Here is a 21,591-nt window from a genome sequence, read left to right as displayed (position 1 = left end):
ATATGGGATCCCTAGTTTCCCACACAACATGTAAAAAACTATCTTAAGAAAATATCCAAATCATTCACGTCAATTTGGCCTACCAACGAAGAGTAAGGAGTCTGTCACTGCCCCCCACCCCAGCCCAAAAGGCCACGCACAGTACGTCACAAAGCACAGAGCTGGACGATTCCTGCCCCAGCAGAAGCATCTGGAATTTTCAAGTCCATTACATCTCTAGCAGAGGGAAGGGAAAAAAATGCCAACTCTAGTGCAAACTAGAGGACTAACGAGGCCACAGCTAATAAAATCAGGGCAATTGACTGAAGAAAAAGAAAGAATCCTCAACCCATATATACAGCATTTCCAAAGGTCACTAGGTGAATTGGGGGGGGTTTGTTTTTTAGTTTTAGTTTTTCGCCTTCCTCTGAAGCATCAGGGATTGGAGTCAGGACGCAGGTTACAGGAACTGGTGGACCAATGGTCTGATTCAGTATGGCAAGTCCTATGTTCCTATAATAAAGGGGAAATTACAGCGAATCACTTTGTATGCACGCAGATCCAGGGAACACATACACTCTCGCTCAAGGGGTCTTGAATTTTCATCAATAAAAAAGTATTTAACTGGTCTCCCTGGTGGCGCAGTGGTTGAGAGTCCGCCTGCCGATGCAGGGGATGCGGGTCCGTGCCCCGGTCCGGGAAGATCCCACGTGCCGCGGAGCGGCTGGGCCCGTGAGCCATGGCCGCTGAGCCTGCGCGTCCGGAGCCTGTGCTCCGTAATGGGAGAGGCCACAACAGTGAGAGGCCCACGTACCGCAAAAAAAAGAGAAGTATTTAACGAAGATAAAGTGTCACAGCAAAACCAGGAAAGTAGGGAAAACCCCACCGCGGTGAGGAGAGTGATCATTAATAAGCAAAGGTTAATCTGACAAACTATATGCAATGCCTGTCACCTGACAGGTGTGCAACATCTTCCGTGTCCTTCCCCAACTTGCACTATGTCAAGCAGGCCAAAAGAAAACTGTTGGCAAAATTAAACCAGAGAGCTGGCGCGTCTTCATTCTACACGTCACAAACTAAGAAATGAGGAATTTAGCGATTTTTCCAAACAAGAAAGCTAGAAGGATTAGAGGAAGAACAACAGAAAATTCTACCAGTCATGTTCACGTGTTTTTCCTATCGTGCCTGCTAGAAAGTTCTTTGACGGCAGACTGATTCTCACTTATCTTTGTATCTACAGCAAAAGTATATACACAATGTCTTGCCAACAGCAGGCTTTCCATAAACATCCACTGATGAAGGAAACAAATTCCTGTTCCAGCGAAGCTTCCTAATGGAGACGTGGATTGTATTAGATCTCCATTAAGTGTGCTCAAAATGGAGTTAAATTTAGGTTGTACTTCATATTAGAGGCTTGCGAAACACACCAGCAATGAGTGTTTTATGTCACGTGCTATTTTAATCAAAATAGCTTCTTATGTGTTAAATTTGACAACTCTCACAAGCGAATCCCAAGATGAGCAACTCAGTAAATCAAACCACTCTGGTGGCAAAGCAAGTCTTTATTAACGGGATCTGTTAGCAGAGAGCTGAACGGCTGCAGAGCAAGTGCTAATCACCTCCTTCCTCACTGGGGGCCACGCAGACAGTATGGTGCTGAATGCAGACAAAGGATGTGAAAAACTAGTTTCAGGATTTTCAAATGAAGGCTTTGAAAAAGTCAAGATGCAATTGAAAAAGGGTAACACCTTATTAAGTACAGGCCACAAAATGTGAATATTCACATACATGCATACACATATTTTTCCCCTCCCTCCAAACAGTGCTATTGTAAACATGTAACTTTTGAATCCTTCTTGCCATAAGCCACTAAATGTTGATTTAAAAACAAAACCACAGCTTCACTTATCGTCTCAAACATGCTAAGAATATCTTGATCATTGGAAAACACTTCTGTGTGATCCCCTTCTTTTTTCTCTTTCCCACGTTACAGGATCCAAAACTCACTTAACAAAATCAATGTATTGACTTCCTCTCTTCACATTAACACTTCCTGAATGATTATAATGAAGCTGCTCCTCTTCCCCTTGAAATCATGGGCCTCCTTTACATTAATGTTACATTAATAACCTCTCTGTGAACCAGTAAAAGCATAAAAACAAGACGTGATCAACAGGGTTTTACCTGACTCACCCATTATCCTGCTGAGCGCAGCATTTCTCGTGGGCGATTCATCAAGCCCCTCAAGCCCGCTGTAGAGGGAGTGGGAAATCCTTCGTTCTCTATCATCCAACACCGTTTCAATGGGCAGCTCAGGTCCAGAGGGGCTCCCAGGTGACTTCAGCTGCAGAGAGCGGGGTGGGGGGGCGAGGTAAAGTCAGAACTGGAGGCCCATGACCAGCATGGGGGAATTAGACCCAACTTGCCCAGGGTCTGCATCGAACTGGGTACCAAAAGAACTAGAACTTTTCACCCTGTACCAAAATAGTTTGCGATGACAGCTTTGCCTAATGACCAACTTTCTGTGCCACTTTACACTGTGCCTCCCATGAAGCTGTCAGATTTCAACCACTGGAGGAAAAATATGTAGATTAAAGGCTTTTTAATCACACTCACCTTGTTGCTTATTTTTTTTCAGCTTGACAGTACCTGTTGAAGTCAATCTGAGTTATGGTTTAACTCAGAAATCTTTATGCGATGTTGCCCTGCGCTAGACATGCTTTATCATTATCAGAATGGAAGCTGGAATTTAAGTCTACTTTTCACACTTAGAGTGCATAAATACACCTAACAGCACACCTTGGTGTGTGTGGGGGGAGAATGACCACCCGCTCTCTAAGACCTAAAGACCACTTGTCAGTTCGGGTGTCTTCAACAATACACCGAGCCTCAGTTTCTTCTGCTGAAATTAGAAACAATCATCCTATTCTCTCATTGTGTTCTTAAGTATGAGATAGTAACTGAGAGAAAATAAACTACACAGGATATTGACAAAACAGAAGTAAAAAACCCAGTATTCTAATAAGGCAGGCAAAGGTAGCTATTTTGCAAATATACAGAATCTGCTAGATAAGCAAAGAATATAGGTGGATTCCTATCACCAAGAATTAAAATGGTATGTGGCGTTGTTTAAGACAGCTGTGCCTTATAAAGTCATACACTTCATAAACATAATATGAGTGAGAACTCTATACTAGTAAAGCCATGAAACAAGGAGGAACAAAGCACACAAATCCTCCCAGTGTGGGCTCTGAGGTTAACCCCACCAACTAAAATCTTATGATGCTTTGGAGCTGGCCGGCAGCCAGAGACAGGGAGGGCTGGGGGGTGGGGTGGAGGGGCCCGTGTGGAGGCAGGGAGCAGAGCACAGCAAAGTGGAGAGAGGACTGCACATTCCAAACAGAGGAAACCACAACTGTGGCTCCTTCACCTGAACAAATTATTATTTCTGTTAGAAGCTATCATCTGTTTAATATAAATGAGATATTTAATGAAGTTCCGAATTGTAGACTTATCTCACCCAGTTTGATAAGCACCGGGGAGATTTAATGCACTGAAGGGTCAACACAATTACAATTGGAGGCACGTCAAACTGCGGGAGAATAATAAACTTGCAGCGCTAGTGAATTAGACTCAATAAGGTTTAAATTGTGAAATGAGGATTTATTAGTTTTTTTTTTTTTTTAAATTGCAGCTTACAACTGACAGCTTTACTGAAAAGTAAATTAAATATTCCACGTCTTAGATGTAAAAAAATACAAGAACATTTTCTGAAAGAACATTATTCCTAAATTCCAAGGTACTTTGGAGAAGTAAAAACAAACACAACAAATACCCAATCCCTTTAAAAACAGGCATGTGTGAATTTTTTTAATGAGCACATACATTAGAGACCTGCTATACAAGTCTCAACACACAAGACCTGCATCCTACACAATAATTTATTTAATCATAAGACAGACAACACAACCTCGAGTTTGCTTAACAAATACATTTAATTGAAGCATATAACTGCAATTTTCTAGATGATAAAATCTTTATAAAGCACCTTTATGAGAAATCCCTAAATATCCCAAGAGGCTATTTTAGAATTTTATAAAGTCAAATAACAATTCTATTTTAAAAATAGCACATGCAGGCTTTCCAGAGAAAAACAATAAGATGCCTGTTCATTAGGAACCTTGTACTTGAACACTTTCATGGGAAAGCTTCTGTACCTCCCCACCTCCCTAACCATGTCTAATTTGCATCTCAAAAGACAGATTTAAATGAAGACATCAATGGCCAAATACATAAATATTTAACAGAAGACACAATGCCTTTTAATTTCTTAAAAAAAAACTGATTGGAGTACAGAGTTTTGTTTTAAATCTTTTGATGATTTTTTTTGTTACAAGCAATTGAGTTTAAGAAAGAGGAATGCATCGCATCATCAGAGTGGGAGCTTAGCCACTCCAAGGAGGGCAGTCCTGGAAGACTGGCCTGGCCTTCCTGCAGTATGGGCTGCTCCCAGGCCCTTCTGATCATCTCCACATATAAAAACCTTATCAAATTAAGCTTAATTCAAAGAAGACACCAAAATAAAAGAACTGCAATTTTCACTTTGTCGTTTTAACTGCAAAAAATGTTCTTCCATCCAACAGAACTCAGTCCCGAGTAGGGACAATTGTGTGGGACGCCCTCAACTCCATCCCTAAGAAAATAGGAAAGCCTTTACATCCATTAAAGAAAACTAGGTTGCAGCAAGATAACTCATACTGGGGATCAGCATAAAGTGATCCAGTCTCCTCCCAGAGTAACGTGGAGATATATGTCACAGGCCGAAGAATATCCTATATTCTGTGACCAGGCCATCGATTTCACTTTGTGGTCACTATCCTCACAAAATAATAAGTTAGGTGAATCATAAAGATTCATGCTGATCAATATTTATCAGAACTTCATTTACAAAGACACAAAAATTGGGAATTACCCCATATCTATAAACAATGTAATGTAGTATGCTCTTAAAAAGATATTCAAAGGATCATATATTGCTTTTACAATCAGAAAATAATAAGTGCTATTCAATAACAAAGAACTGGATATTGTCCAGTGAATATGCTTCATATTATACATTTGGCCTACTCTTCCTAGGAAAAGGTAAAATATTGGTTTCTTTTAAAAAACTAATACAATATCTGTGGGGCTTAATAAAATTTCAAGTTGTTATAAGTGTGCAATAGTGGGTCAAATCATGTCTTTCACATAAAGAAAACGTATCCCACCATCTCAACTAGAAACGGTGAAAAGCTCGCATAGATATGGCCCTAGTCCCCTCCAGCAAACCTAAACCTGGGTCCCAGTTAGTAAGTGGCATGATCTTATTATCCGATATTTCAGTCTTTATAAGCTTATTCTATTCTATCCCCAATTCCTGGCACAGAGCAGGCACTGGGTGAATAACTGGATGAATAAATCCATTTCTGAGTGAATGACTCAGAGTTTCCTTAAATCGGTTTAGAGATCTCATACGTATAGGCCATGTGGACGCGGGCCTTTAAAGCTAAGGGCACAGCACAAGGCTGAAAGTAAAAGAAAGTTGATCGAGGTTACAATCACACATTGCAGAAAGGACTAACATCCGAAGGACAAGTTAACACAGGACAATGAATAGTAAGACAGGGTCTAGCTTTCTTTGGAGAAGAGTGGCTGGAGTTTCAGGGTTCAGTTCCAGGTTCTGCTTTCATGCAGAACCACAGCTAATGTCCTCCAGGTTCCCATGTGGCTGATAGCACTGACCAGAGGATGAAGTAAGCCTGGATGTGACAGACCCAGAACGCGATGGCCTGCCTGACGCTGGGACTCATAGGTTTACTGTCCACCTCTTCCCAACACAGCCAGAGTATCAACTGCTTGAACCCCACACTCACAGGCAATCAGACCCTCTCATGTGCATAAGAGGGATGGACACCTTGCTTCTAAATTGCTCTGCCACTACCTTGGCCTTGCAGCCATTAAGCACCTCATTTGGCTTCTCTGTATTTATTTCTTCATATATAAAATAAAGAGAATCATAAACGATACCTTAGGTCCCTTCCTATTCTAATGTAGCTTTCTAAGAGAATTAAACATAGAGAGAGAATTCACTTTAAAGTAGTCCTTGGTCAGTTCAGTAAGTTTTGCCAAATTGATAAACCCATGTAATGTACACCCCTCTCTGGATAAAGGGCATTGCCATCACCTCATTAAATTCCTTCCTATTATTTCCCGCTCAATCCCAACCCGCCCAAAAGCAACCAATGATATTTTCATCCTAGAATAGTTTTTCCAGTTCTAGATTTTCATATAAATTAAATAATATTAATAATAATATAACATTAATAATAAATAATATAAAAATTAATAATCCCAATTGGTAATCAGTTTGTCCATTGCTATAAAAATTCCTGCTGGGATGATTAATGAGAGTTTATTAAATCAATAGGCCAATTTGAGAGAACTGATACTTCAGTGATACTGAGTCTGCTAATCATATATCACTCCACTAATTTAGGTCTATTTTATTTTTCAGTGACGTTTTATAGAATTACGAGTACAGAGATTACCTGTGTTGTTAAACTTATCCCTAAGTATTTTATGATTTTTGATATTTCGGTACATGATATTGATTTTTATTTTACTGTCAAATTGTCTATTCCTAGTACATACAAATAAAATGGATTTTGTACATTGGCCTACTGTCCTATGATCTTGCTAAATTCACTTACTTGTTCTAAAGTAATTGCCTTGTAGATTCCTTAGGGTTTTTTACGTAGAAATCATGTTATCTGGAAATAAAAAGTCTTATTTCTTCTTCTTAAAAAAAAAAAAGTAGTCCTTGGTGACTAAATTCCTCAGCATGGGGGCTAAGAGAAAACTTACCTGGTCTTACTCTCTATTGGTACCAAGGCAGGCTTTATATGAAATCATGTCTAACAAAGATATAATGAAGTGACTGCAGACTAGGTTAAATTGCAGTAATTCCTACAAATACTAATTTCCTTGGAACATTTAGAATTATCATAATTCTCCTACACAAGTGACTTTCAATACCCATTTCCCAAAGTTCTCCTTCAAAGTCCTCAACAAATCTGTCCTTTGCAATGATACCAATGTTTCTGCCTCTTGCTTTATGTATTCTTTCCAATGGAAGAGATGCCAAAAAAGTTCATCCATCCTTCAGGAGCACAAAACAAAGGAAAGCCATTTCTTTTCTCTCTCTTTTTTAAAGAAATAATTACTGCTTATGGAATGTTTTTAAATAAGAGCATTAGAGCTAAGGAAGGTGAAGGAAATCCAGAATCACTGCTAAAATATTAATTCTGTTACCTTGCCTTGTTAGAACTTCAGTGTCTAACAGTAACTAAGTTAATTTTTTTCTTCTAAAAAGGCTCGACTCTCTGGGATTATTTCCCTCATCATTCAGTCCATGTTTAGGTGTCAGCCTTGGGTTGGACCCCAGTGATGGAGAGATGAACAAGGTCCCAGCCATCTCAGAATTTGCAGTTCCCACCACAGAAAACCAGAGAGGAACCATGATGGTGTGACAGCTGCTGCCTGAAGGTGAGTACCCAGGGCTACGGAAAGGCTTTGGAGAGAGGATACTGAAATCTAAAGGCTGACTTTGCTAGAACAAGGAGCAGAACTGACTCACGTGGAAAATCCAGAGGTGAAAGGCAGCATCAGACATCTGAGAAATTTCAGGTCGTGTAAGGGACAGGCTGGTGGACACAGGGGCTGGTTTGTGCACGTCCTAGTGGCCACGTGATGGAGACTGGCACCCATCCTGGAAAGGAAGGAAAGCTCCCGAAGAGATTTCGGCCGGAAGTGACACGATCAGTTTGTTTTGTGGGAAGATGTGCCTTACTGCCGTGTAGACAAAATGGGTTGAGAGAGAAGTCCTTCAGGGAGCTGCAGCAGAGAGCCCGGTGAGAGGATGGGGTAAGGGCAGGGGGATGGAGAGGAGTGAGGGAGGAGAGAGATTCCAGAGGAGGAGGCAACAGAGACAGGAAAGGCATTTGAGAGGTCAGAGCCACCCCAGATTTCCAGCTTCTACAAGTAAAGAAACAGTGGAGCTATCTCGGGGGGAAGGAGGACAAGGTAGATGAAGAACTGAGGGAGGAATGGGTTTTGGTGGAAAAAGCATAGGTGCCTGAGAGACATACCAGTGGACATCTCCATGGGTGGCTGGACAGAGGGATCTGGAACTAGAGTAGAGTCCTGAGCTGAAAACAGGACCATGGGATTCATCATAAGGAAAGCGGTACCTGAAGACCAAGGAATTAAGGTCTCCCAGGGAGCATGTGAGGAAGAAGACACAGCCCAGAGAACGCCTTGAGGAATACTAACCAAAAAAGGAACAGGCAGAAGGGAGCAAGCTTAAAGGAGACAGAGGGCCAGAGAGAAGCAGGAGAAAAACGGAGAGAGCTGGCAGGAAAGGATTCAAGAACGAGGCAGTGTTCACAGACTCCTGAGAAGTCAAGTGGAAGGGACTGAGAAGCATCTTCTAGAACATGTCTCAAATGTGCTGTATGGGGACAAAGACCAGGGAAGTGCAAGGGAAGATGGTATTTCGTGCCGAGAGCTGCCAATTTCGAAGAAAACATACTAAGATAACAGACAGCACTTCCCACATATAGAAGAGGGCAAGGGAAGAGGTGACAAAGCACAAAAGATGTTCTTCTGCGAATTTTCATCTTCTCTAGCTTGAAAATAAGTATGCAAACCCTTGATTTAAAGATGAGTTAGTAAAATATAATTCTGTGATATTGTCAAAGGCTGGACCACACGGCTGACAGATGGACCCAGGAGGAGAGAACTCATTATTCTGGCCTGAGGTTCATCCGTGACGAGACACCCTATGCTTATATCAATATTTACGGTAATATAACTTACACGTACCCTTCCAGTAATTCAGGGAGATGTTTCTGTAAAGGTAATATATAAGTACAACGGCAGCAAAGTCATGTCTTAAGACTTATGGGAAGCTGAAATGAGCTCTTCTGTCTTCACAGAATCCTTCAGTTAAACCCTGTCAGTACAAAAGGCACCCTATGCTTATATCAATATTTACGGTAACATAACTTACACATACCCTTCCAGTAATTCAGGGAGATGTTTCTGCAAAGGTAATATATAAGTACAACGGCAGCAAAGTCATGTCTTAAGACTTATGGGAAGCTGAAATGAGCTTTTCTGTCTTCACAGAATCCTTCAGTTAAACCCTGTCAGTACAAAAGGCTTTTCGCTGGTATTACAAAGACAGCACAGCACTCGTGATAAGATTTTTTTTGACATAATTGCTTTATAAGCTTACTCTATCCTAAGAAATAGTAATAACCAGCAATGTATGAAAATGATACCGTAAAGAATATTGAATATTAAAGTCTATTACTGCCTCTGTTCCCTTACTTAAATCATTTTCATTCACATAAATTCATATGCAGAAGTGAATGAGACAGAGATATTGCAGTGGGATTCCAATTCCGTGTGTTTTATAGGGCAACAGGGGATCAAATCAGTGCTTTTATCAAAACGTTTCCAGGTTGGTATAGGTTTGTTTGGGGAACCACCTGAGCCAGACAAAAACACGTCTGGATTCAGGATGCTGCCCTTCAGTCCGTTTCTTACATTTTAAGTCCCCCTATAACATTTCAATGTTTCTCTCTAAAGGAAAACTTTGAGAAATTTTAGTTTGTTTTTAAAGAGACTAAGAATATGATCTATGGTCCAGGAGAACGTCCAGAGAGGGAACTCCATCTGTCTGTATTCACCACCTTATCCCCAGGATCTAACTTATTTTCTGAATGTAGTAGATGCTCAATGAACATCTGTCACACGAATACAGTCTTAGGGTATATGAAATTATTCCACTTTTGAAAAAGACCTAATAAAGAACACTGTGTCTTGGGAACTTACTGTGGAGAATTTTTCACATAGCTCTTTGGAGGACTTACATTAAAAACATCAGTTGGGCTTCCCTGGTGGCGCAGTGGTTGAGAATCCGCCTGCCAATGCAGGGGACACGGGTTCGAGCCCTGGTCTGGGAAGATCCCACATACCGCGGAGCAGCTAAGCCCGTGTGCCACAACTACTGAGCCTGTGCGTCTGGAGCCTGTGCTCCGCAACGGGAGAGGCTGCGACAATGAGAGGCCCGCAAACCGCGATGAAGAGTGGCCCCCGCTCGCCGCAACTAGAGAAAGCCCTCGCACAGAAACGAAGACCCAACACAGCCAAATAAATAAATAAATAAATAAATAAAATTTATAAAAAAACAAAAAACATCAGTTAATGATTTGGAAACCAATAAAAATTATCATTCAAGAAAGCCAATCCCATAGCCTACCCTGAGGGATTAGCATTTATATTTATAATAAGAAAGTAAATGTTTTACTTCCCACAGTTTTCCACTCTGAGGTTTTTAGTTAAGGTGACACTGTTCTCTTGTTGTTGTGGAAACTAATTTGTTAATTAGCATTAAGCCACTCTCCATTTGGAAAAATAAAAACAAGTGTAAAAATAAGTCTACGGTCAGTAAACTTTCAAAAATTGGTCACCTCTCCACCGACTACCCACTGAGCGCAAGGGTATGTGGCAAAATCCTATTGTATTAAAGGATCGGATAAGCCATCATTGGTGGCTTGCTTTATATATTAAACACAGATTTTAAAATTAAGAAAAACACCTAAGCAGTTTGGATATACTTTCCAGTTTGTACCATTTGCTAATCATTTTCTCTTAGTTGATTTAAAAATGTGAGGAGTTGAGCATCAATAAAAACAAAAACGACAAACGTTATACTTTCAGCAAGCAGGTCCCACCTGTTTCCTAGAGGTGGCACATACGTTATAAAAATTCTTTGAAAACACTCTTTTTCAGGTTCTAATATTAATTAACAAATCTGTATATAATTCCCTTTACATTCTCAAATGCCCCGCTATGCAAGTCTACTTGGTATGTTTTTACTATTTGGGAAGACAGATGATCACACCCTTTGGGAGAGGGAACCTTCCCACCCATTGCCTAATTGCAGACGGCAGCACATGTGCAGAACCCACTGTGGCTTTATGCAGGAGATACCACTGAAAAGGCAGCCCCTCCGGAGGAAAATACTCACCCTACAGTGAAAGAGAAAGGGGGCCGGGGGTAGGAAGGGGGGCTTACACTCTGACAATGTCACAAGAGAAACAGACCCTCCCCTGGGAGGGGCTTTACAAGAGGCACCCGTTTTAGATAAGCAAGGGAACGAGCAATCACTTCAATGTTTCTCCCTCCTGGTTCAACACCGCTGAACAGAAGCGAAAGTGCGGGCTCTGAGCAGGAAGGCGTGGCCCTGTTTCTTGAACCCAGCTAAAGGTGCCTTCGAGATCCCAGTGTTATCTGTTGAAGTGGCAATAGAAATATTACTGCACACTTAGGGATATTTTGATCACAGAATTAAGAAAACAAATCACAATCCACTGACAGTACAATAAACTCTAGCCAGCAAAGATAATTGAGTCTTTCAAGGTAAAGCCCCTGGACCTGCTGTTCTTGGCCCAATGTTAGGGAAGAACTTGGTCCTACGACCATTTCAGATGCCTCTTGTCTTTCTCATTCTTTACCTCGGTGCCTTTGGTTATTCTCCTCGCCACAATAAGCTGGATCATTCCTCGCTTGTTCCCTTCGGTGGACATGGACCTCCGGAGGGTTTCCATGGCATCCTGGTTTGTCTTGCCCAACAGGGATTCTCCATTCACTGCTATCAGTTGATCGTTCACCCGAAGCCTCCCATCCTGGGAAGGAGGCAGGTTAAAAATAAGTGCCATTAAATAGCCTGTGATAAAAGAAGCTGCTTTTCCCTTTCGTTAAATAAATAAATAAAAACAGAGCAAAAAGAAAAGGGCTTTAATACTAACGGATTATGCCCAACTGAACACCAGCAGAATAATGTGTAAGCGGCCCTTGCAGCCTGTGTCTACTTCAATCATTTATACATTTGTAAATCAAGTCATTATCATAATCTGTTTACCAAAATAGCATACTAATTCATAGGACACAAAGTGATTATTTTCCTGCTTCCAGAGACACCCAGAGAGGTTATTTACACCCAGAGAGGTTATTCACAACATGCAAAAGCTCCAGGCTATTAGACAATTGCAGAGAAGTGCACCCTTCACAGAGAGCCAGGAAATTTTCCCTAGACTGGGAAACAGGAGAAGTGACCCATGGGAAGGGATGGGAGGGGAGGGGAAGAGAGTAACCTTTCCAGTAGGTTAGCTCTGCGCCAGAACCTGAGCTAAGTCTTTGCAGAGATAACCTCCATTTCACCCTAATGACCATGGGCTGTGAATTCTGTGAGACCCAAAACGGGGAGTCGAAGATATGAATTCCTCTCGGTGAGAGATCACTGAGATTGCACTAGTTGTTTGATCATGGATGGGGTATTAGGAAGAAAACAGAAAACATTTAAGTGTTACAGGGTATCAGAATACGCTACCCCAAAACACGCCACTTTGGCATGGGGATTATTTTAGCAGAAGGCAACTGAGAAATGGCAGACACAGGAAGGGGGACCTGTCCTCCCTGCGTCTGGCTGAATGTGGGCATAAGGTTCTCCTTGTGAAGGTGCCCCCTCTCTTCTCCAAAACGTGGAAGGGGAGAATGACCCTCACCACCAGAGACAGAGGTGCACTGAGATGAGCCTACAAAATAAGCCTTTTCTACCATCGGTTTCCTTCATTCATTTACCATCCCACCATTTACCACACCTGGAAGTCCGAACCCTCTTTCTTTGTCTAATCCCTACTCCACAATTTATCAGCATTTGCTAAAATGGTATATAAGCTTCCAAGTCTAACTGCTTCTTTAGGTTTTCACTTTTCCTGTGGAGCCCCCATCCATCAGATTTGTAAACATTTTCTCCTGTTAACCTGTCTTTTATCAGTTTAATTCACAGGTCACAGGAACAGGATCTAAGAGGGTAGAGGAAAGAATTCGCCCTTACTGCTTCCATGTTTCCAAAATAAGAATAGGGTTGTAATTAAACATTTTTGTGGATGAGCATAAGCTTGATAATGTTGACATCTGCTTACTTTAGATGCTGCTCCTCCATTAATAATGGACTTGACGAAGATTCCTAAATCGGCGTGGTTCTCCTTTGACCGGTTACCTTTGACACTGACGCCAAGACCAGCAGATCCTGAATCATTCAGCGGAACTTCAAACGTCAAAAATTCCCTGGTGCCATCAGGTGTGAGAACAGTATCCTCATCTTCTGCTTTCTAACAGGAAACAAAATTGCGCATCATATTCCAATGTTTCTTTCTGTTATTTTTAAGGACTGCTAATGAGCAGTTCTTTAATCATAACAGGCACAGTATCTCCACCAAAGTTCCACAACAAGATCCATGATAACAGCGCATCTGCATCCCCTCCAGATGATTCCTGGAACCAGCTGCTAATATTTTTATGCGGTACTTGTTTCAATATTGAAACAAACCTAAACCAGATTCTGAGAAATATAGGGAAAAAAATGTAGCAGGACTAAAGTCATGCAGACTCAGAGTTTTGGTTTGTTTTTTTGTTTTTTGTGGGTTTTTAAAAAATCTCTTTATATATTCTAAACCACAGGAGAAAAACAGTAACAGCAGGAAATAAAAATAAATAAATATAACTCATTTGTCCCTTTGTTTTTCACTAGAATTTTCAATGTTATTAATAGTTTAATGTTCACTAAGGGTGCATCATTTTATTCACAAACAGTAACAAATCCTGACGATACAAAGTCAGCACAAAAAACGGTATTCATTTTCAGAGAGTCACTAGAGAGTTTTAACCTTCGACATCTGTGAGATGAAGTAGAGATAAACAACATTAGAGAAGTTTTTTTCCACAGTACTGTACGATACATCTACAGCTGGGGATATTATTCAAGCAATATTGTTTAATTAAAGAGTTGTACATGCCGGCTTTGACTTCGTAATTGTAGCCATCGAGTGCATAAGGAGACTGTTGCAGAACCCGACGCATTTGAGATACACGAACTTTTGCTCAGCTCCCCTAAAACAGCAGGGAGGAAATGAATGCTTCAAGTATAACCTGATGAAAGGCAGTGAGATGACATATAAAATGTCGGACACCGGAAGAGGAAGCCATCTGCCTTCTGTCATCCTCTTTAGGGACCCCAGCTCTACACTGGCCATCTCCAAATAGATGAGGCCAGAGTTCTTTATCAAATTCAGCATTTCATTTTATGTCGCATAACAGACATGTGGCACAAGCTCTTTGAATCACAACTAAATGACTCATCTAGTCCTACAACTTTTCCTCCTTCTCTTTTTGTAATTTTGGAATATTTCTCCAGCATCCACCTATTCATTCAAGCTAGCAATATTAAATTACACTTGAAGAATGGTTCAACATCTAATGGTTCAACATCTAACGGTACATAATTAGGCTGGAATATAACGCATCCTTTAAAGATTGCACTTTTAAAGAATGTTCAATTACACACATGAAAGCCTATTGCAGAGCAATGGAAATGTAGGTAGACTTCAGTTTTTTTCTTTGTCTCTCAACACATTTTTAAAATTTTTCTAATAATTATCAAATTAACATAATAATGATAAAATAATTTTAAATATTATTTTTAATAATAATTTGGAGATTTAACATGCAATCTCAGATATCTCAATTAGATGAAATAATTTTTGGAAGTACAGAGTGTATCAGTAAGAGATTTTTTTAAAAGATTATCATAATACAAAAGATATGTTATTTTTAAATCTCCAAATCCATAATAACATGATTTTTTAAAGTTCCTAATTTACTAATATTCATTGTTAACATTCTTTGTGCCATCTCAAAAGATAGCCTCATAGTTATCAGGACAAGGTGTGTTTAAAAAAAAAATCATTAATATGTTAAAAACAGGAAAACTATATATATAATAAAGAATATTACAGAAAGAACAACTTGAAAAGATACAAAGGGATAGTATGTTAACTATACAAAGTAAATACATTTCAGTATCAAAATAAAGTCTATACCTGCCCATTATAAAAGCCTTTTTACACTTAAAATATTCCTAGAGAATAATTACAGGTCAAATAAAATCAATGGATTTGGGAGAAATAAACATTAGATACTCACATCAAACATTAACATCATATTTACTATGCATCACATTTACTATGACATATTTACTATTGACATCATATTTACTATACTATCATTATATACTTGTTTTGCTCTTAAAATTTTATTTTCATCCATACGGTTCAAAACAATTCAAGAGTAGTAAATAAAGACCTTGTGTGAACGAATACAGCTACTTCAATATAAAATCTGTTTCTGATGTTTGAAATACAAAATAGTACCAAAACACACTACAGCCCCTCCTACTTTAAATTCAGAAGTAACTGAAAGATAAAATTCACTCTGTGAATCAGAATCAGTATTTATATTCCTGGGAAAGTTGCACTTGAAAAGACACGGAAACCAAAGATAGTCCTTAACTGGGCACATTTAGATCTGATCATTCAGTACGTTTATTTGCCTCAAATCTGGAAGGTTCTCAATTGTCACTTACTGATTTATATCGATTGGCTTTTTAACGTTTACTGATTTTGACATTTCCATAACGTTTCACAAAGGCTTAAAATTCTCATTTTTCTTCTACTTGAAAAATCAAGATAAGGAGCTGACTGAATATATGAAGAGAAATTTTAATCAAGTTCGAGTCACTTCCTGACGTGCCCTGCTCTGAACCTGTCTTAAAGGAGACTGTATTCTGCATGGGAAAGTTTCATTTCTTATGAAAACTGCAGATGGGAATAATATTCTTTTTCAGCTTTCTTATCAAGTCTTAAGTCATTATTATCATTAAAAACATTTAAGTGAAAGATTGTACTTTTCCTTTGATATTGCATTATCAATCTATTTGGCTCTTGACATAAGACTGAAATTAATTCCAACTTTGAGAACTTAATTCTCTGGCAGCAAAATGTTTAAAAAAATTTGCTCTTTAAAAACCATTTTTAAGGCTACTTTATAGAGAATTTTCCCAAAATCTTACTAGTATGGGGATCTCTTCATTCTGATATAAAGGAGAAGCTAATTTTCTATCACCTTCGATTCTTACTCCATCCAGATTCTGTACTCTCTCAACCGTTTCTTGAGTCAAGTTCTTTCTAAGGAAACATGATGAATATTTTGTTTCCCTTTAACTTGCTCCTCAAGCCATTTGGACATGAATGTCACTCAAGTGCACATTATGTCCCTCATGTACAGACATGTATGTACCCCAAGTGATTTTCTATCAGTGCAACCTGTCATGTTTTCCCTTGGCCATTACTCCATTGGCATTTTTGCCTTCTAATATCCAGAAAAACAGGGCATTTTTGCTAAGCATATTAGAAGCAGGGAACCTACTGCATGGGCAGTATGAAAGCTGTTTACTTTCCCGCTATCCTCAGAACAGCAGAAAAGATACACACATCTCTGCAGCGAGACAGAAAAACAGCCACAAATGATCAGCACTAAAGCCCAGTTTTCCCTCCTCTCCAAACAAGCCCCAACTGCTAAGAGGAGACAGCTGGCCCATAGGCCACTCTAAGTCTCGGTTAATCTGCAGAATGGGTAACAAGGAAGTAAGAGCTGATTATATTACACAAAACATAATCGTTGGGCAGAGATTAGTGCTGGGATGGGGATGACGGGCTAGGAAGGAAAACCTTATGATGGATCATAAAAAAGCAATTATGCCATCATATTCTCACACTTAACACCTGTTTTCATAAAAGTTAAAGAGAAAATACACTTATTCTATATCTAGAGATTAAATAATATACAGGTAGAGCAGACAATTGATAACAACCATTTACGGTTTTAATCAAGAGGAGGATTTTTTTAAATAGAGAAGTTATCGTGTTTATTTTTTTGCATAAAGGACTAACCCTCCAGTTTCTTTAAGCTATATATTTTCATTTATCCCATATGTGAGATGAATGTTTATGCATGATATTTATGTTGATATTTTAATTATTCTTATTAGCAAAGTTAAAATGTCACATCTGGCTTTATTGTGCTCTTTTCTGATTTAAACAATAGACGTAAAATAAATAACAAGAATTTTAAAATGTTTCGCTTGATGCTACAAATTTTGAGGAAAAAAAACCCAGGTTTTGTACAGTTGTTAATCTGTAATGTGAAGCCAGAAAAATCCTTAATCAAAGAAATGTCACACAAACCCAAATTGAGGGACATTCTCAAAGTAATTTGCTCTTCAAAAATGAAAAGAAGGGCTTCCCTGGTGGCGCAGAGGTTGAGAGTCCGTCTGCCGATGCAGGGGACACGGGTTCGTGCCCCGGTTCGGGAAGATCCCACATGCCGCGGAGCGGCTGGGCCCGTGAGCCATGGCCACTGAGCCTGCGCGTCCGGAGCCTGTGCTCCGCAATGGGAGAGGCCACAGCAGTGAGGGGCCTGCATACCACAAAAAAAAAAAAGAAAATGAAAAGCAAAGGTAAACTGAAGAAATGTTCCAGATTAAAGACGACTAACGAGGCATGACAACTAGATGCCAGGTGTGATCCAAAGGATTTGTTTCTTATGTATTCGTTCATTCGTTCACATCTGCACACCATGAAGGACACTAACTGAGACAACGGGTAATACAACACTGTTAAGTCAATGTTAATTTCATGGCTTTGGTAACTAAACATGATTACATAAGAAAATGTCCTTGCTCTTATTAAAGATAAAACTACCATATGATCTAGTACACACACTAAAGATTTACAGATAAAGGGGAGTTACATCTACAATTTACCTCAATTCTGAAAAAACTTATATAGTAGGAAGGAAAGGAGGAAAAATTACAGGGAGGGGAAAGGGAGGAATGGAAGAAAATTACATATCAAATGTGGCAAAATATTAACAATTGGGGAATGTGGGAGAAGGGTATACTGGAGTTCCTTAGGCTATTCTTAAAACTTTTCTGACAGCATGATGTTTTAGAATAAAAATTGCATGTAGTAATTAACCCAGAATAGTTTTGCTATATCTAAAACAGCTCTTATTTTAAAAACAGACATTACTACCAACATAATCTTTAAAATAACTTGAGTTCAATAACAAAAAAAACATAGAATAAATTTTAAAGATATTAATTTTTACCACTATACAACAAAAGGAGGACAATAAAGAATAACTAAGATATGTTCCCCAAAGGAAAATACACCAAACATTAGGAAATCCTTAACTTATTATAGAAGTAGGGAATTTCAAATGAATCCCCTAAAAACTGATAAGAGATTCACTATACAAAATCATTACTATTCTTGTAAGATCATAAAAATATTATTCTATCCCAATCTTGGAATAAGATTGTTTTAAACTAAGTTTGAGTCATTTGGATTGAAAAGTATTTCATTGAATCATGACTTTAAAATAGGTTTGAATATTTAAAGCACTAGAAACAGAACACATTTTATAAAATTCTTTGTGATAATAGCAACATTAGATGCTCAAAACCAAACTATTAAGGTCAGCATATGATTAGCGTTTGACAGTATAAATCTTCAACAAAAACTCAAATTAGAGAATTTTGTACTCTTTCATCTGTGTTACCTAGGATATTGAAATTAATTTACATTATAGGCCTAAAGAAATGTCTGATGATCAGTTTATCCCAAATAACTTATACAAAGTTTTGGATGAAGATGTAACAACCCGTAATTCAGTCCCCCACTTGGGGCTCCCTATTTGCTTTGTCTGATTTGACTATTTTTCCCAGCTTTGTTGAGGTATATTTGACATATAACACTGCAAATTTAGGGTGCACAGAGTGTTGATTTGGTACATTTATATGTTGCAAAATGATTACCATCACAGCTTAGCTAATACACCTCCATCACACCACAAAAGTACCATTTCTTTTCTGTGGCAAGAACATTTAAGATCTACTCTCCTAACAACTTTTGAGTACATGACACAGTATTATTAACTATAATCACCATGCTCTACATTAGATCCCCAGAACTTACTCATCTTATAACTAGAAGTTTATACTCTTTGACCAACATCTAATACATTTATTTATTTTATTTTTGGCTGCGTTGGGTCTTCATTGCTGCGTGCAGGCTTTCTCTAGTTGTGGTGAGCAGGGGCTACCCTTCGTTGTGGTGCACAGGTTTCTCATTGCAGTGGCTTCTCTTGTTGCAGAGCACAGGCTCTAGGCGCGTGGGCTCAATAGTTGCGGCTCGTGGGCTCCAGAGCACAGGCTCAGTAGTTGTGGCGCACAGGCTTAGTTGCTCCGTGGCATGTGGGATCTTCCCGGACCAGGGCTCGAACCCATGTCCCCTGCATTGGCAGGCGGATTCTTAACCACTGCGCCACGAGGGAAATCTCAACATCTCCTTTTTTCCCTCACTCTCCTGGTCCTCGCTACCACCATTCTTGTCTCTGTTTCTATGAGTTTGGCTTTTTTAGATTCCACATATAAGTGATATACAATATATATATATATAACATGTATGTGTGTGTGTACACACACACACACATATATGTATACACACACACACACACACACACACACACACATACATCGTTATCCATTCATCCACTGGTGGACATTTAGGTTGTTTCCACATCTTGGCTATTGTAAAAAGTGCTGCTGCAATGAACACAGGAGTGCAGATATCTCTTCAAGATCCAGATTTCTTTTCCTCTGAATGAATACCCAGAAGTGGCATTGCTAGATCATATGGTAGTTTTATCTTTACTTTGTTGAGATAACTCCACACTGTTTTCCACAGTGGCTGCACCAACTTACATTCCCACGAATAGCGCACAAGGGTTCCCTTTTCTCCACATCCTCTCAACTTGTTATCTCCTGTCCTTCTGATGATCATTCTAATAGATGTGAGGTGGTATCTCATTGTGGTTTTGATTTACATTTCCCTGTGGATTAGTGATGTTGAGCACCTTTTAACGTACCTGTTGTCCATCAGTATGTCCTCTTTGGAAAAATGTCTATTCAGTTCTTCTGCCCATTTTCTAATCAGACTGTTTATCTTTTTGCTATTGAGTTGTGAGTTCTTTATATGTTTTGGATATTAATCCATTATCAGATATATGATTTGTAAATATGTTCTACTATTCCAGAGGTTGTCTTTTCATTTCATTGGTTTCCTTTGCTGCGCAGAAGTCTTTATATTTGATGTAGTCTAATTTGTTTATTTTTACTTTTGGTGTCAAGTCCAAAAATTCATCACCAAGACCAATGTCAATGTGCTTACCCCATATATTTTCTTCTAGGAGTTTTATGGTTTGGGGTCTTACATTCAAATCTTTAATCCGTTTTGAGTTGGTTTTTGTACACGGTGTACAATAGAAGACCGGCTTCATTCTTTTTCATGTGACAGTCCAGTGTTCCCATCACCATTTATTGAAGAGACTACCCTTTCCCTATTGCATATTCTTGGCTTCTCTGTCATAAATCAATCAACCATATATGTGTGGGTTTATTTCTGGGGTCTCTATTCTGTTTTATATGTCTGTTTTTATGCCAGTATCAAACTGTTTTGATTACTATAGCTTTGTAATATAGACAAATCAGGAATTGTGATGCCTCCAAGTTTTGTTCTTTCTTAAGATTGTTTTGGCTATTAGAGATCCAATAGATTCAATATGGTTTCAGTGAATTTTAGGGATGTTTTTTCCTATTTCTGTGAAAAATGCCATCAGCATTTTGACAGGGATTGCACTGAATCTGTAGATGGCTTTGGGTAATATGGACATTTTAACAATATTAATTCTTCCAATCTGTGAGTATGGAATATATTTCCATTTATTTTTGTCTTTTTCAATTTCTTTCATCAGTGTCTTACAACATTCAGTGTGCAGGTCTTTTATCTCCTTGGTTAAATTTATTCCTAAGTATTTTATTCTTCTTGGTCCTACCGTAAATGGGACTGTTTTCTTAATTCCTTCAACTGTTTTCTTAATTTACAGTGGGGTCAACATGGTAGGCTTTACTTGATATACCACAACCATTAGTTTAATAAGTCTATGACCATGCTTATTGACTAGCTCATTAAATTTCCAAATCAAGATTATAACCTGTCTGAAGTTAGCTTATCAAGATGCTTCCTGATCTTCAGGGAGGGTCCCCAAATCTCCTCAATGTATCCTTGCAGTTTCTACAGGGAGATCTCACTAACTCTTAGAACGAATGCTGAATTCTTGACATTTAAGCATGTTTTATGTCTTATCCGTATGGTCTAGTATCATCTCTGAACACTATCATTTTCTAAAGCCCTACTTCTATCCAGTAGTCTGAATATGTTTTATGTACAATTATATTCTTACATGGATCTTACCAAAGAGTTCTTGGGGGCCTTCCTAAGCAGGTCTGCATAGCTCTTTGAAGCCCAAAGAAGAAACTGGCACTTTGGTAAGTCCAGGCCTGATAGCCTGTAGGTAAATTCACTACTTCATTGTGATGGTTACTTTTGTGTCCACTTGGAAAGTGTTTTTGGATGAGATTACCATTTACATTTGTGAACTCTGAATAAAACAGATTGCCCTCCACAATGTGACTGGGTCTCA

The 21,591-nt window shown here is 39.0% G+C and overlaps 1 protein-coding gene across 23 annotated transcripts in view; it reads right to left on the bottom strand.

Annotated features, from left to right (window-relative positions):
- PARD3 (par-3 family cell polarity regulator) overlaps positions 1–21,591 on the bottom strand; it is a 727,131-nt gene that overhangs the window by 332,037 nt on the left and 373,503 nt on the right. For 15 of the 23 annotated variants that reach the window (XM_067702290.1, XM_067702246.1, XM_067702315.1 and 12 more), the window contains 3 exons: positions 13,074–13,262; positions 11,604–11,774; positions 2,164–2,323 (listed from right to left, as the gene is read on the bottom strand). In XM_067702290.1, coding sequence (XP_067558391.1) covers positions 2,164–2,323; positions 11,604–11,774; positions 13,074–13,262 — 520 coding nt within the window. The remainder of the gene's footprint in view (positions 1–2,163; positions 2,324–11,603; positions 11,775–13,073; positions 13,263–21,591) is intronic. The other 8 variants (XM_067702387.1, XM_067702276.1, XM_067702340.1 and 5 more) reach the window with 1 other exon arrangement.

The sequence above is a fragment of the Pseudorca crassidens genome, chromosome 1 (genome assembly GCF_039906515.1).
Source record: "Pseudorca crassidens isolate mPseCra1 chromosome 1, mPseCra1.hap1, whole genome shotgun sequence".
NCBI lineage: Eukaryota > Metazoa > Chordata > Mammalia > Artiodactyla > Delphinidae > Pseudorca > Pseudorca crassidens.
The sequence above is the reverse complement of the archived record's forward strand: the minus strand, read 5'-3'. Positions and strand labels throughout refer to the sequence as shown.